Source organism: Geotrypetes seraphini, chromosome 4 (genome assembly GCF_902459505.1).
Source record: "Geotrypetes seraphini chromosome 4, aGeoSer1.1, whole genome shotgun sequence".
NCBI lineage: Eukaryota > Metazoa > Chordata > Amphibia > Gymnophiona > Dermophiidae > Geotrypetes > Geotrypetes seraphini.
Genome location: NC_047087.1, coordinates 239,250,768 through 239,268,403, shown reverse-complemented (window position 1 = coordinate 239,268,403; position 17,636 = coordinate 239,250,768). Strand labels below are relative to the sequence as shown.

The window sequence follows — 17,636 nt, the reverse complement described above, 5'->3', positions numbered from 1 at the left end:
GGTAAGGAATGATTCAAATGTGGAAGAACTAGAAACACTGATGGTATGTATCTACATAAGTCCCAAAAAACTTTTTAAAAATCTGTCAGTTTGCAAACTATAAACAGAAAACAGTTGCATTAGGGAAAGGGATTGCATACAGGTATTTCAAGCATTTTCCCTATATGTCTGGGTGGGCTCACTGACAGCACTATGCCAGAAGATTTGGAGGACCTGCACATGGCCAAAGGACTGGTCAGGATCAGTTTTTATCCCACTGCTGAAGAAAGATGATGCCAGGGACTGTACCAACTATAGAACAATTGCCCTGATCCCCCATGCCAGCAAGGTGCTTCTAAAGATCATCCAGAGGCACTTGGGCAGCCGGACAGGCGGGTTTGGCTCCGGTCTGTCCGGCCAACTACAGAAAGGTACGGGGAAGGGGGGTGGGGGTGTCGTGGGGGTCGGCCAGGGGGGTCGGAGGTTCTTGGGGGGGCGGTCAATGGGGGGAGGGGGGTTTGCATCGAGGGCAGGAGGGCCTGGGATCCCTCCTGCCCGTAATGTAGTGCGGGGTGGGGGTAGGGGGTCGCCGTGGTCAGGAGGACTTGGGCTCCCTCCTGGCCCGATATTGTCGGGGAGTTGGGGAATCGGCGGGGCAAGAGGGCTTGGGCTCCTTTTTGCCCCGATCGTGTCGGGGAGTCGGGGGGGCAAGAGGGCTTGAGCTCCCTCTTGCCCCGATCGTGTTGGGAGTCGGGGAGTCGGCGGTCCTTCAGGGTGGGGGTGCAGGTGCGTGCGAGCGGTCCTGCTTGGGGTGAATCAGACGTCGGGGGGGGGAACTATGTAAAAAAAATACACAGCAGAAGCTGCCAGTTCCTGGCATAAAGTGTAGGCATAAAAATCGCAACAGAATCTGCTATCTGTACCCAGCCAGGCATTTATTGACTGACTTTTTCATTCTAACGCAGATTTCCAATAAACTACATCTTTTACTGCCAATATTGATCCCAAAATGTCCAGGAAAAGAAAAGTTGACGGTGAAGGCAGACAATTTAATGACAAATGGGAAAATGAATACATGTTTGTGCTTAGTGAGGGCAAACCAGTGTGTATATTGTGTTATGAGACAGTGTCGGTGATGAAAGAGTACAATATACGTCGTCATTTTGACACCAAACATAATGTTAAGTATGGCAAATATACTTTGGAAGAAAAGCATAAAATTGTTAAAGAACTAAAAGGCAAACTACAATCACAGCAGCAAATGTTTACAAAGGCTACAGCGAAAAATGATGCTGCAGTGAAAGCAAGCTTTATAGTGGCTGAAGAAATTGCCCGTACTTCAAGGTGTTTTTCAGAGGGTGCCTTTTTGAAGCAATGCATGCTAAAAGTGTGTGAGAAAGTATGCCCAGACCAGATACAGAGTTTTCAAACTGTCAGTTTGTCAAGAAACACCATTGCAGACAGAGTTCAAGAACTCTCAGGAAATCTATCATCACAGCTGGCCGAACAGGCATGCAGTTATCTCGCTTTTTCACTTGCTATCGATGAAAGCACAGACAACACTGATAGAGCGCAGCTGTCCATCTTTATATGTGCTACGAAGACCGACCTCTCTGTCACTGAGGAACTTTTGGATGTAGCTGCCATGCATGGGACGACGACTGGTAGAGATATATTTGAGGCTGTGGAGAAATCTATAAATAATTTTAAATTGCCCTGGGAAAAGTTGGTGGGGCTAACTACCGATGGCGCACCTTCAATGTGCGGAGAAAAGAAAGGCTTGGTTGGACTAATGAAGGAAAGAATGCAAAAAAGTCACTGCCACACACCCTTGATTACTTATCATTGCATTATCCACCAAGAGGCTATGTGTGGAAAAGTTCTGGACATGAATGACATAATAACCACAGTCATTAAAACTATTAACTTTATAAGGGCACGTGGCCTGAATCATCGCCAGTTCCAGCAGTTTTTACAGGAGGTGGGTGCAGAGCATGGAGACGTGCCATACCACACAGAAGTAAGATGGCTGAGCAAGAGCGCAGTCCTCAAAAGATTTTTTGAGCTCAGAGAACAAATTGCTCTTTTCATGGAAAGTAAAGGAAAGCCCTTGCCTGAACTGTCGGATCCCGCCTGGCTATGTGATTTTGCTATGATGTGTGACATATGCGAGCATCTCGCCCAACTGAATCTGAAGCTGCAGAGACGCAAACAAGTCATCACGAAGATGTCTGACATGATCACAGCATTCCAGCGTAAACTTCAACTATGGAAGTCCCAACTGGAACAGGACAATCTTGCCCACTTTCCCGTTTGTTTGAGTATCTCAACCACTATTTCTGGTACTTTTCCTTGCAGTCGGCTGGCTACCAAAGTTAGCCGTTTACTAAGTGAATTTGAGCGGCGCTTCTCTGACTTTAGAACACAGCACTCAGGCTTTGACATCTTTGCCAATCCTTTTACAGTTGATGTCAACAATGTGCCCCATCACCTTCAGATGGAGATAATCGAGCTTCAGTCTGACAGTGGCCTGAAATCAAGGTTTCAGGATGTTGAAATTGAGGACTTCTACCCTCTACTGCCCCCTGACTCAATGCCAGAGCTCCGACTTCATGCTGCCCGTATTCTATCCATGTTCGGGAGCACCTATCTTTGTGAACAGATGTTTTCAATAATGAATCTGAACAAAAACAAGCACAGATCACGCATTACCGATGACAACCTCCATGCTGTTTTGCGGGTTGCTACAGCCCAAGAAATAAAACCGAACATTAACTCATTGATACGGGGAAAACGGTGTCAGACATCTAGCCAGAAAACAAAACAATGAGCATTTTAGGTACATTCCAATATTACTGTTTTGCTTGATACCAATATTACTGTTTTGCTTGATAGCATGTGAGTTGGTTAACAGCACTGTTAAGGAAAAGATTGTTCCACTCATTTTAAATTCACATTTCTGGTTAACATTGTCAGTTTATGACTGTTCAGTAAACCATTCGGCCCGCGATTTAGGCTGGATTTTAGATTTTGGCCCCTTCTCTGATTGAGTTCGACACCCCTGGTCTAAGGAAACCAGACGGAGACTATGTAGAAAAGGACTCAGAAAAAGCCCAACTGTTAAATGAATACTTCTGCTCTGTCTTCACCCGAGAAGCTCCGGGGTATGGCCCTCAGTTACAGACAAGGGCTGACTCAGTTGACCCATTTAGCGATTCCAAATTTACGCCCAACAGTGTCCACGTTGAGCTGTCCAAGCTCAAGGTTTACAAGGCAATGGGACTGGACAACCTGCACCCCAGGGTACTCAGGGAGTTGAGTGATGTCTTGGCGGAGCCGCTGTCGGCGCTCTTCAACCTCTCCCTTAGTTCAGGTAGCATCCCGTTGGACTGGAGGAAGGCTAACGTCATTCCACTCCACAAGAAAGGCTCCAAGACAGAAGCGGCAAACTACAGACCAGTGAGTCTCACATCAATAGTGAGCAAACTAATGGAAACTCTTATCAAACACCAATTAGATACGATCCTGAATGAAGAGAACCTACGGGATCCCCATCAACATGGATTTACTAAGGGGAGATCCTGCCAATCCAACTTGATCAGCTTCTTTGACTGGGTGATGGGGAAGCTAGATGTTGGAGAGTCCCTGGACATCATATACCTGGACTTTAGCAAAGCATTCGATAGCGTGCCTCATCGCAGGTTACTAAGCAAGATGAGTTCCATAGGATTGGGTGACACATTGACGAAGTGGGTTGGGAACTGGCTTGGAGGTAGGGTTCAAAGGGTAATGGTGAATGGCACCCCCTCTGAAATGACGGAGGTGATCAGTGGAGTGCCCCAGGGCTCTGTCTTGGGCCCGATACTGTTCAATATCTTTATAAGGGACTTGGCAGAAGGGCTCCGAGGTAAGATAACATTATTTGCCGATGACGCCAAACTAAGCAATGTAGTGGGCAAAAGCACAATAGATAAAAATTCAATGCCCGACAATATGATACATGATCTACTCTTACTAGAGAGCTGGTCTAAGACATGGCAGCTCAGCTTCAATGCCAAAAAAAGCAAAGTTATGCACCTGGGTACCCAGAATCCATGCAGGACTTATACCCTTAATGGCGAGATCCTAACAAGAACGGTTGCAGAACGAGACTTAGGGGTGATCGTCAGTGAGGACATGAAGGCTGCCAATCAAGTGGAGCAAGCTTCTTCCAAGGCAAGACAAATCATAGGTTGCATACGCAGGGGTTTCGTCAGCCGTAAGCCTGAAGTCATTATGCCTTTGTATAGATCCATGGTGAGACCGCACCTGGAATACTGTGTGCAATTCTGGAGGCCAAATTACCGTAAGGATGTGCTGAGGCTGGAATCGGTCCAGAGAATGGCCACCCAGATGGTCTCGGGACTGAAGGATCTCCCGTACGAAGAACGGTTAGATAAATTACAGCTATACTCGCTCGAGGAGCGCAGAGAGAGGGGAGACATGATCGAGACGTTCAAGTATCTCACGGGCCGCATCGAGGTAGAAGAAGATATCTTCTTTTTCAGGGATCCCACGGCAACAAGAGGACACCCGTGGAAAATCAGAGGCGGGAAACTGCACGGTGACACCAGGAAGTTCTTTTTCACCAAAAGGGTGGTCGATCGCTGGAATGGTCTTCCACTTCAGGTGATTGAGGCCAGCAGCGTGCCTGATTTTAAGGCCAAATGGGATCGACACGTGGGTTCTATTCGCAAAGTAAAGGCAGGGGAGGGTCATTAGGGTGGGCAGACTGGATGGGCCGTGGCCCTTATCTGCCGTCGATTTCTATGTTTCTATGTTTCTATGTGCATGACATCATTGCATTGATGCCCACGCACTTCCGAGTGCCTTCCGGTTAGGGCACTTGGTTTAGTGTGCTGCCGCCTGAAAAGTTTGCAGGACACTGGGCTAGAGTAAGGTCAATGCGGACAGTGTCATTGTAAAACAGACTTTAGCTTGTGCTAATGCAATCACACACCTAGAAAATGTAGCTCATATTAGTTGTGTATCCAAAATAATTTTAACTCTAGATGCTACCATAGCTAATAATAACACCAAATGATTTTCTTCCTTTGCATTAGTTTATTCAATCATGAATTCTTTATGGCTTCCAGCAGGTGTCACTATAAGTACATATATACAATGTGGTTAGCAGTTTTCTAGTGCAGAGGAACAGTTCATGTTTTCAAAGTGGCTCCTCATTTTTAGCAGGTGTGAAGAAGTAAGGGTAAAACACCTTGTGGAATAGGCTAGAATATTAGGCCACTTATTGGAAACTATGTGAAATCACAACACACGACTAAGAGGAAGTGTTTAGAAGCAATTGCCCATGGCACATCATAGACACACAACTGAATGAAAAATCAGTCGGCAATAGGATGAGACAAGCACTGATATACACAGGAAACTGACTTATTTTGTATGGTCGAGATCAATGTGTAGTTTTCTTATATTACCGAAGCTTGAAGAATGGTCAATCAATTGGCAACTAAGATTTAATGCTATAAAAATGCAGGTTCATGCACTTGGACTGCAAAAATCCAGGAGAATGGTATAGTATAGGAGGTGAAGTATTTCTGTGCGCGGAAGAAGAGCGGGATTTGGAGGTGATTGTGACTGATGATCTTAGGGTGGCAAAACAGGTAGAAAAGGTGACGGTTAAAGCCAGGAAGATACTTGGGTGCATAAGGAGAGGAATGCCAAGTAGGAAAAGGGAGGTGATAATGCCATTGTATAAGTCTCTGGTGAGGCCCCATTTGGAGTACTGAATACTTCACAAAGGCAGTTCATGGGGATTGGTGAATGCCGGCTAATTGTAGTTTCTGGTTATTTGAGAGAATGTAAAAATAATTGCGTCTCCCTTCCCACCTCACTCTATCATCCCCCCACCCCCACTTATAGATCCTACATCTTCTTCCCTTTTTTTCATGGTCACTTTCTCTACCCCCCCCCTTCTCTTCCACTTTTTCCCCCCACTCCCTCCCTCCATTCCCAAAATAGTAGAGCCACTCCTGACAAGCTCCTCCCTCCCTCTGTTCCTGAAGCAGCACAGCCGGTCCTGACAACCCCCCTCCCTTACTCACTCGATAATGTAGTGGCAGCTGGAAAGCAGAGGAAGCACCAGCCTCAGCAGGGCCTTTCCTCTGCCCTGTCAGAAGTGAGGAGAGGTTGTTGGGACATTGTTTAGAAGCTCAGGAGACAATTTTTTTTTTCCCAACAATTTTTTTGCCGGTTGGTTGAGAGTGTTGGTTAATTGAATGCCGGTTATCTGAGATTCTACTATACTATAGGCCAATCAAGGCAGTACCATGTGATGAGGGGTGCTTCCAGCTGAGAGCCACCATTTACTATAGGGAAGAGACAGCAACAACATGTCCAAGTTAGATAAAAGAACTCCACCACCCCTAATCTGGGGGAGAGAAGAATAAGAAAAAAAAACTGCCCTCACACCACTTCCAAAAATTAGGGGTTGGGACCAGTAAATATGCTAGCAATGGTTTACACCCAGGATGCCATCTGCTCCAGAACTACTATGAAAGTAGGGTTATTATATGGCTCCAGAAAAGGTGGTTGGGTTTTGGAGGACGGATTGAGACTTCAACTGGAAAAAAAATCTGGATGTCTCAATCTGTCCTCCTTTTTCTGGAGCCATATGATAACCCTAGATGAAAGCATTAATGAGATTGAGCTTGTGGATGTCTAAATGGAAAAAGGGTGGACTGCCACCTATTAAGGGTGTTACTTTTAAGATAAAGTTGAGTCAGGAATTATTACTGGCAAGAGGAGGCATCACAAATACAGGCAGAGAAGTTCTACATTATACTGTAAAGTTATAGCCTAACTGGATGTTTCAATTCTCTTGCTTTATCCTTTCCTTCTAGTTGGAGATATCATTCAGAAGATGATCTTGGAGGTTCTTGTCATTGGGGCAAAATAACAAGTTATAGTGGAGGAGGATATTATACAGACCTTGATGTAACCAAGCCACAGAGTGCTGGAGCCCTTCAGACTTTGAAAGAGAACCTGTGGCTGGACAGAGGAACTCGGGCAGTTTTTATTGACTTCTCAGTATATAATGCAAACATTAACCTGTTCTGTGTTTTAAGGTACAGTGATCAAAGGAGCAGAGCTAATATCTTACTGGATAGTAGTGTTAGTGAAATATTTCACAACTATACAAAATATTTAACAACACTTTTGTAGATTTGTATAGTACTGGCATGGCAGAGAGGAAGCAATGAAAAGTCAGCGTCTCCTTTCACCTAGCCTCCAGAAGAATCTACAATTATGGAACCATGCTAGAGGTTCCCAAAATATCTAAAGTTAAGAAAAGACTATAGACCTTAATTCTTGTGCAACGTATTCAAATGCTACAAGTGCTTATACAAACATTAGTAGCATCATAAAACATGGGACGCAAGCATTTCATAAAATGAAAACTAGATAATATGTAGATGGAACCTAAAATAATGTAATAACCCCCTCAAATCACTACAAGATTGATATCACCAAATGATCTGATCTTGGAGCTTCCAAGGGATTCCTAAAATTAACTGGTATTCATGTGAAAGGTCATAATCAAAACAAACGTCTAAGTCTGATTCGGATGTATGGCGCTAGATGCCCAAAGTCAGCAGTGGGAAAATGCCCATTTTCCAAAAATATGTCTAGAATTCCGTTCTCTAAAGCTGCCACATAGTGTATCTCAAATTCCTGCAGACAATAATTTGGAAGAGTTTCTATTCATTAGTTTAGGCTCTGGAGACCCAGTATAATTGTGTTTACCTGGCAATATTTATTGTAGCACACTGGAGCTAAGCCGCTAAGATCAAATCATATCTCTCTTGTTTCTCTAAGGTTGGTGGTAGAATTTCCAGCAACTGGTGGAGCAATTCCATCTTGGCAAATCCGTACAGTGAAACTCATTCGCTATGTCAACGGTTGGGACTATTTTATCATTGCCTGTGAAGTCATCTTTTGTGTTTTCATCTTCTATTACATTGTGGAAGAAATTCTAGAACTGAGGATACACAAGCTTAAATATTTTACCAGCATCTGGAACATTCTAGATGTAGTGGTCATACTGGTAATTATTTTGTGTGTAATATTTCCTTTATCTTCTCAAATATAGCATCAATTCTGAGATCCTTAAACTTGTTTCATTTTGCACTATAAAGAATTCCAAGTACCAACTACACAACCAGCTGCTAAAACTCAAGCTAGGCACAGCAAGAAACATACATGCAAATGTTCAGAATTCCTTTTTCATTTGTTTTATGCAATTTGTTGTAGGTATTTTGAGGCAAGTGTTGTCTCATTGTGCTACAATAGCGCTGTAGAATATAAGCCATAGTAAGGTACAGAGAAGAGAATGACACAGGGACAAATTTTTCCCCGTCCCTGCAGGAACTCAAACACTTATGATTTTAAAGTGTTTGAGGCTTGTGCAGATGAGGACGGAGATTTCAGGAATGGGGCAGGGCCAGGAAAAAGAACTCGCCGGGAAGGAGGGGGAAAAATTTGTCTCCCTGTCATTCGCTAGTACAGAGCCTCACAATTCACGTTGAGAATTCAATTGATTGCAACAACAAAAGCAATGATTCCCTTTCTTGTACTAATAGGAACATTGGTTTCTTTTTGTCAGCTTTCTCTTGTAGCTATTGCATTCCATATTTTCCGCACTATTGAAGTAAACAGGCTTATGGGCAAGTTATTGAAGCAACCTAATACCTATGCTGACTTTGAGTTCCTGGCTTTTTGGCAGACCCAGTACAACAACATGAATGCAGTTAACTTATTCTTTGCCTGGATCAAGGTAGGCAGGAGGATGTAAGATAAAGCTGAGACTTAAAATTCTGTGGTACCACATCAAGATATGACCTTATGTTCTTCATCTGCCATCATTTTCTCTGTTTCTAAACAAATGAGGTGACACCATGAGTATGCACAAGTTTTCCAGCGCTTTTCTATGTTGTTTTTATGAACATGACTTAATCCTCAGCTTGGGGTCATTTTTTCAAGATGATAGGATCATTTCAACTCAGTCACGACAGAATTAACTTTTTGGTAGCCCTACACAAACAAGCTCATTGTCGCCTCCCTGTTATAATATAAATACAGTTTATAACTCCCACAAACATAGGGCCTCTTATTTTTCTGCATAGGAAAGCCAGCAAAGGAGAAAGCAGAAGGCAAAATGCACTGTTTACCAACTCCTCCTGCCAAATGGAGGACAATGCACAGCGGGTTAGGAAAACATACAGACTTCTGTGGGTGGCAGTGGCTTATCTTTGCCTCCTATTCTTGCTTTTTTGCCAAATTCTACCATGGGAGCAATTGAACTAACACTCTTCCTAAACATTTGGGCCTAGTCACATGGCCAGTGTGTCAATGCCTTAATCCTGCCTTGGACTCAAACAATGAAGTTATTTGGCAGAGGAATAGGCTAGTGGTTAGAGCAGTGGGCTGAAAACCTGGGAAACTGGATTTGATTCCTACTGCAGCTCCTTATGACCCTGAGCAGGTCACAACCCCGTGTTGCCCCAGGTACAAAATTTAGATTGTGAGCTCACTAGGATAAAAGAAGCACTTGCTTATAATATATATAAACCACTTTAGTTGTACCACAGAAAGTCAGTGTATCAAATCTTAGAGTTATCATATGGCTCCAGAAAAAGGAGGACGGATTGAGATGTTCGGGTTTTACTTCAATTGAAAGCAATGTAAACCGCATAGAACTTCATGGTCCTGCGGTATATAAACTGTTATTATTATTATCATTATTAAAACCCAGATGTCTCAATCCATCCTCCTTTTCCTGGAGCCATATGGTAACCCTATCAAATCCATGACCCTTACTTTTGTCTCTGGACATACAGGCTGGACATACAGTCTGGACATATGCTGTATATACAGGCTGAATCAACATTAAACACTTTTTATATGATGTAAAGCACAAAAAAAGAAAGAAGACATGAGAAGATACTGAGCAGAATCTCAAACCAGAAACTACTAAAGAATAAAACTTATTAAGGTTGCAGGCCAGTGAGCCTGGGGACACTTCTCTACCTACCAACACTTAAATGATGGACCCTGAGATTTTACAAAGAGGAGCAAAGCCATAATTCAGGAGGAGAAAGCTTGGAACATGGAAAAATCTTTACTGTAAAAACCTACTAAAGTTTCTGGTAACAATTTGTGAAAACATGAACCAGAAATATATATTTTGATGTTCCCTATCAAGAAGTAGCTTTTTCTGAACAGGAGACAATTGAGAAGGATAGCAGCAGCTAATTACGGTACTATGGCTCACCATTTCTAGTTTTACTTTAACCAAAACTAATCAGTTGCTGTATATAACTTTGCAGTCAAAGTGATTATAGGCAGAAATAAGAAAATTATTGTAACTGAACAGTATCCTTAAGCCACTGTCAACTAATCACAGTGGCTTAAGGATGTTGCTGCCGCCTGCTAAGCTTGGTAAAAGGGAGTTCTGGCCACCTTTAGAGAAAATAATTGTTTGAGATGTCTGTATGCAAATGCCAGAAGCCTAAGAAACCAGATGGGAGATTTAGAATATATTGCATTAAATGAAAAAGATGAATGTAATAGGCATCCTTGAGACCTGGAGGCAAGAAGATATCCAATGGGACACTGCAGGCCTGATATTCAGTGCTACTTAGATGGCCAGGAACGGCTCCTGGCACTGTTCCCTCTAAGCTGAGCAGGAGTCCTCCAACTGCATTTCTGCCATTGGGGGGTGGTGCTTCTATGTTACGTGTTCAGTCATTAGTAGGGTTGCCAGATTTTCCAATTGGATAATCCGGACCCCCTAGACCAGGGATCTCAAAGTCCCTCCTTGAGGGCTGCAATCCAGTCGGGTTTTCAGGATTTCCCCAATGAATATGCATTAAAAGCAGTGCATGCACACAGATCTCATGCATATTCATTGGGGAAATCCTGAAAACCCGACTGGATGGGACTTTGAGATCCCTGCCCTAGACCCACCCAGTTCTGCCTATCCCCACCCTGTAATGCCCTAGCCCCGCCCCCTGCTTCCAGATGTGATTTGAGGAGGCTTTTCAAAACCCGGACAAAGTGCTGGGTTTTGAAAAGCCATCTGGGGAAATCTGGATGTCTGGTAACCCTAGTCATTAGGGACAAGCCACACCAGTTGCAGCTTTAATATCCAGTGAACAAAATGCTCACCACTGACAACTGAATATTGACCCGGGGTAGGGAACTCTGGTCCTCGAGAGCCGTATGCCAGTCGGGTTTTCAGGATTTCCCCAATGAATATGCATGAGATCTATTTGCATGCACCGTTTTCAATGCATATTCATTGGGGAAATCCTGAAAACCCAACTGGAATACGGCTCTCAAGGACCGGAGTTCCCTACCCCTGGTCTAAACTTAGGCAATATTTATAGAATTACCTCCTTGGCACATGACTATTTTACCTACACCCATAGGCAATGGATGCTTTTTTTGTTGGGGGGGTCCAAAAGCTCCGCCCTAACCCAAGCAAGATCCTGCGGCACGATGACTCCCCCACATACTAAAAACCGCGCTATGATTTTGTAAAAAAAAGGGAGGGGTTTAAGCGGTATATAAATTTTTGTAATAAAGATAAAGATTAGGGGGCTCCTTTTATGAAGCCGCGTTGGCGGCTTTAGCGCGCGCAACTTTTAATCATGCGCTAACCCCCGCGCTAGCTTAAAAACTACCGCCAGCTCAAGAGGAGGCGGTAGCGGCTAGCGCGTCTGGCGGTTTAGTGCATGCTATTACGTGCATTAAACCGCTAACGCGCCTTCGTAAAAGGAGCTCTAGGTCTCTTCTGAATCAGATGCTCTGGAACATGCAACAGCAGTGTTGTAGAAGAGTTAGTCTACAGTACTTCAGCACTCACCAATTTATCTTCACAAATAAAGTCATAATGCAGACAACTTGTACAACAGCCATACACTTACCTCTCATTCAGAAAAGTGTTTAAAGGACACACATTTTTCTCATACATTCAGTTTTGGTCTTCTTTATCAGCATATCATTCTGTGCGTTTTGTTAGAACATTATCTGTAGGAAAAATGATGCTCACGCCTACATTGCTTTCTGTCTGTTCACGTCTGGTACTGAGGTTTCAAGTTTAATTGCTGACCTTTGCCATTGCTCCCTTTCTTCCTTCAGATATTCAAGTACATTAGCTTCAATAAAACCATGACCCAGCTATCGTCCACACTTGCCCGCTGTGCGAAGGACATCCTGGGTTTTGCGATCATGTTCTTCATTGTATTTTTTGCCTATGCCCAGCTGGGGTATCTTCTCTTTGGAACTCAAGTAGAGAACTTTAGCACCTTTGTTAAGTGCATGTGAGTAAATCTGGTCTTTTCTGCAATCAAAAATTCAGTATTTAAATTAAAGAATTGTGGTGGTTGTTTTAGTCCACTTGGTGAGGTCATACATGGAAATAAGGGTCAACAAACAAATTGTAGGTTACGTATATATCTCTGCCGATCATCAAGTCAGTAAGGAAGCAATGCAGTTAAACTAGATTTAAATAGCACAGGTTTATCTAGGTCTTAGATTGTCTAGAGCAGTGATTCCCAACCCTGTCCTGGAGGAACACCAGGCCAGTCGGGTTTTCAGGCTAGCCCTAATGAATATGCATGAGAGAGATTTGCATATGATGGAAGTGATAGGCATGCAAATTTGCTTCATGCATATTCATTAGGGCTAGCCTGAAAACCCAATTGGCCTGGTGTTCCTTCAGGACAGGGTTGGGAACCACTGGTCTAGAGCAGTGATTCCCAACCCTGTCCTGGAGGAACACCAGGCCAATCGGGTTTTCAGGCTAGCCCTAATGAATATGCATGAGAGAGATTTGCATATGATGGAAGTGATAGGCATGCAAATTTGCTTCATGCATATTCATTAGGGCTAGCCTGAAAACCCAATTGGCCTGGTGTTCCTCCAGGACAGGGTTGGGAACCACTGGTCTAGAGACTCAATAGAGCAAACCATAACAAATATGTGTCTGTCTCTGGGAAAACTTGATTTTGATATCTTGCTAGCATCAACTTGCTGAACAATTGAGAAAATATTTATATTTAGAAAAATACAGTATAGGGGTTAGATGATGAATTATCAGTGCTAGGCCTAGTATGTTATTTCAGTGTGTTTGTAACACTGTTTTATTTTATAAGCCACCTTGAGTTACATTTGTGGAAAAGGCGGTTTTAGCAGATCATAATAAATATAAACATGCCTTGTGGAGGTCTACAATGTTTTGATACATTCATGTCCCTTTTAACAAGGACACTTAACGCACCTTAAAAGGGGGAAGTGGGTTTGGAGGGGTGTATTTTGTTGAAAAAACTTTTGATAGCTTGTACTTCTTCCTCCGTTCTTTTGGCTGTCTTTTGATTGTATTTTGCTGAATCCCTTTGCTTATTTTATTCATTTTGTTTCTTTGTCATCAATAAAATTGTTTATACACTAACAAGGACACTTAGCTAGAGATAAACAGGCTAATGAACAAGTCCAGTGGCGTATCGAGGGAAGGAGGCATCTGGGGCGGTGGCACCCAGCATCATCATATCATATGCTACTCAAGCACCCCCCACCGCCACCCCCCGCGTACCTCTTAAAATGTTCACCGGCTTCCTTCTGATGTCACGTCCTGGTACTATGACCAGGACGTGATATCAGGAGGAAGCCAAGACCAGGAGGTGGAAAATGCTGCTTGCACCGGCAAACATTTCAACAGGTATGCGGGGAGCAGAGAGGAGAGGCGCTGGAGCCCCTACCAAGACAGCACTTGCGGTGGTCCACACCCCTCCCTTACGACATCACTGAACAAGTCTGTGGTGAATGTACATGGCAAAATTTCTGAGACCTTATGTTCGTCTGTCTCATGATCATTAGTGCACATTATAGTGAGGTTAATTTCTGTTTCTTGCGTCTTCTTTTTTTCAGTTTTACCCAGTTTAGAATCATTCTTGGTGACTTTGATTATGATGCTATCGACAATGCCAACAGGATCTTAGGACCCATCTATTTTGTCACTTATGTATTCTTTGTTTTCTTTGTCCTGCTGGTAAGTGAATTTCTAAACATTTATTTAAGTTATATTATTATGTGGCTCACTAGTTCTGTACATAGGGGGGGCATCGTTCAGAAGCTGAGCTACCACAAAAAGTGGAGATTTATTTATCTTTATGCCTGATGTTCAGCAGTGTTATATTTTTAGGTAGGTCTGCTGAATTTGCACTCATAAAATTAAAAGGATAGCTTATATTGTAGATCAGCTGTATAAATAGCGATGGAGCTATATGAATAGGACTGAATATCGTCACCATTTGCATAACATGTAATCTGAAATGCCTCTAATCCTGTTTCCTGTGAAATGGACATCTCAAGTTGACCATTGGCTGTTAAAGGTCTTATTCAGTTAGCACCCAATGCTAAAGAACCATTCAGGCCAGGGGGGGGGAATGAAGGCCACAATCCAGTCAGGTTGTCAGGATTTCCTCAATGAATATGCATGAGATCTATTTGCATACAATGGAGACAGTGCATGCAAATAGATCTCATGCATATTCATTAGGAAAACCTGACTGGATTGCGCCCTTTATTCCCCACCCGATATAGGATTTTTCGAACCTGGAACCCTGGAAGTCTATTTTCCTTCCAAAGTGAGAGGGTGACTTTATTAACTTTCTTAGATGGATTAAGAAAATTCTCTCCAGAAATATGTTTGCTCTGCTTAATAGTATATTCTAAGCATGTTTGTTTGGGGCAGAAAGGAAGGAGTGGCAGTCAGGAGGTCAGTGAGAACCACTCATTTCCTATTGCTCTGCCCTATGTTATTGTTGCTATATTGTTGTTGCCATAAGGTAAGGTGGGAGGGAAATCAAAAGTGGAAAAGGGAAACGACTGAGTTGGATGGATAAAGAGATAGGTGAGATGGAGGATGGGAAGAGCAATGCACAAAAAAGGGTACGGAGTAGGAGAGTGAGCTGGACAGGTAAAAGATGTAAGGAAAGCTGGAAAGAGTAAGATGGGATTACCGTAAATATCGAGTGGCAGTTTGCTTAATGTGCCCTCGCACCACCAAAATATTTGTCCCTCTGAAAGCAAAAACTAACATTTTACAGAGCACTAAAAACTTGATTATTCACCACATTGTAATTTTTCCTTCTCATTATTTTACCTCTTAACATTATACACCGTAAACCAAGTCGAGCTTTATTTTCATAAAGATGACATGGTCTATAAATTTAAGTTTTAGTTTAGTTTACTTTGTTGAACTGATAGAGATGAGCACTCACTGAACCCCTCAGTACAAATGGAAGGGATGTGAGCGTAGGGTTTCCATATGGCTCTAGAAAAAGGAGGACGAATTGAGACTTCTGGGCTTTACTTCTATTGAAAGCAATGGAAGTAAAACCCAGAAATCTCAATCTGTCCTTTTTCTGGAGCCATATGGTAACCCTATGTGAGGGGAGAAGGACAGACAGAGGGCCTTTGTCCAACAGCAGCTTCCCTGTAACCAACATGCAGGTGTGTTCTACATATATCTGTTGGGAACATCCTGTGGACAACACACTGAGCTATAGCACACGGCTGTGACACAAACTTAGCATTTTTTTGCTACTTCAGCTTGTCTGCAGTGTTCTTTGCTCACATGTTTAAAGACAATAGACTGTTTTCAGTCCAATTCTTTATATGTGAGTTTGCAAACCATTGGGCCCCTGAGGAAGGCATGTTCGCCGAAACACGGACCGTGTAGGGTCCGGTTGGATTTTTATCAAAGTATTTTTTATCATTGTACTTTTTTATTGGATTTTCATGGTTTTATATGTCAGTGTTTGATAAATTATCTCCAGAACATCTGTATCCACAGTTTTTGTTTTCATCGGTGGATTGTTTTCACTGTGGATCATTGGGTCTCCCCATTTTTCTTTGTTGACAAACTTAAAGTGTCAGTGCCTCAGTTACTCTGCACACAAAAATACTGCTGTGAAACCAGAACTAAGCTCCAGTATAGTAGGCAGGGGCCCAGCATGTAGGACAGGACATCCAGGGAGTAGCTAGGAGAAATTAGACCTTGCTGTTGCTTCCACTGCTGATCTGGGAGTGGGACTTGAAAGACAGAGATAAGCTGTTGTTATGGCCAAGTGGTTAAGGCAATGGACTTTCAATACAGTGGGATCGCTCTGTGCAGGTTCACATCCTGCTGATTACAAACCTGATCATTTCTATTACTAGTACAGTTGGTTTTCTTGTGTTCATATATCAGTTAGCTTAGCGGGGTTTAAAAAAAGGTTTTGATAATTTCCTAAAAGAGAAGTCCATAGGTCATTATTGAGATGGCCTGGGGAAAATTAATTGCTTATTCGTAGGATAAGCAGCATAATATCTGATTTACTACTTGGGATCTAGCTAGGCACTTGGAGCCTGGGTTAGCCACTGTTGGCAACAGGATACTGGGTTTGATAGACTTTTGGTCTATCCTAGTATGGCAACTCTTATGTTCTAATGGCAGTTTACTGCCAGTCATCCACAGGCACAACTACCAGAGAGCTGTCACCGCAAGCACAAAAGTCGGGGAGGAGATATAAAGTAGAGAAGGAAGTGGTATAACAGTGAGCAACCAACAACAAAGAAGATAAAAAGTGAGGGAGAAGGGGAGAACCTTCCCCCTCCCCCTCCCGTCCTGCCATACCATTTATTTTATGGCCTCCTAGCCATCACTGAATTCACTCTTAGCTGTTTTTCTGTGCTGGAACAGGCAAATCAACCATCATTCTACAAATAAAACGTTGTTTTGATCTTATTATGCTTTATTCTTCAGAGTCAGGTCTTTATTTAATGTTTCGGTGAATCACTAAGAAGAATCACCCAGCCATGCTATAAATAAATACTACTGTTTCCAAGGAATTGTGATTTGAATATAACTTTGTTTCGTAGAATATGTTCCTGGCTATCATAAATGATACATACTCAGAGGTGAAAGAAGAACTTTCAAATCAGAAGAACGAATTGCAGTTTACTGACATTTTAAAACAGGTATTCTCTTAATCTGCTCAAACAAGCACAGTGTGGTCAGTAAGCCCAATATATGCACCGATTTTGAATGAACAAAAAACAAGTTACAGGAAACACATATACAAATATAAAATCACTAATAACTTGGTATAAACACAAAATCTATAATATAAATACCAGTCAGATTAGTAATTTTTACTTGAATGTGGACTACCAAAAAAATATGGAGGATAGTAGTCCATCATATCTTCCTATTCAATATAATAATCAGTCCCGATTTCTCAGTGTGTATCCACTTCATTTTATATGCTTGTTATCAATAGTTCAAAATAACTTTAATTCCAAGAATCAATTGACTCTTCATAGATGATCATTCATCCAACACGACATCATGTTTCTCTGCCACAGGGATGAACAGATAAAAAGCCACTTTTCTTCCAGTCTGTAAACTTTCACTCTACTGTATATACTTTAAAGAAAAATGGTGTCAGCATGTTCCTTATATTCTGGAGAATAACACCCCCCAAAAAAGATGATCCAACATAGCCAGTAAAATGTATAAAGCCTGTATGATGCTGCACCATCTCTGG

General features: G+C 42.5%; 1 protein-coding gene across 1 annotated transcript in view; it reads left to right on the top strand.

Annotated features, from left to right (window-relative positions):
• PKD2L1 (polycystin 2 like 1, transient receptor potential cation channel) overlaps positions 1-17,636 on the top strand; it is a 61,792-nt gene that overhangs the window by 32,108 nt on the left and 12,048 nt on the right. The window contains exons 5-10 of the mRNA XM_033943716.1: positions 6,882-7,106; positions 7,858-8,086; positions 8,645-8,815; positions 12,184-12,365; positions 13,972-14,092; positions 16,969-17,067. Coding sequence (XP_033799607.1) covers positions 6,882-7,106; positions 7,858-8,086; positions 8,645-8,815; positions 12,184-12,365; positions 13,972-14,092; positions 16,969-17,067 — 1,027 coding nt within the window. The remainder of the gene's footprint in view (positions 1-6,881; positions 7,107-7,857; positions 8,087-8,644; positions 8,816-12,183; positions 12,366-13,971; positions 14,093-16,968; positions 17,068-17,636) is intronic.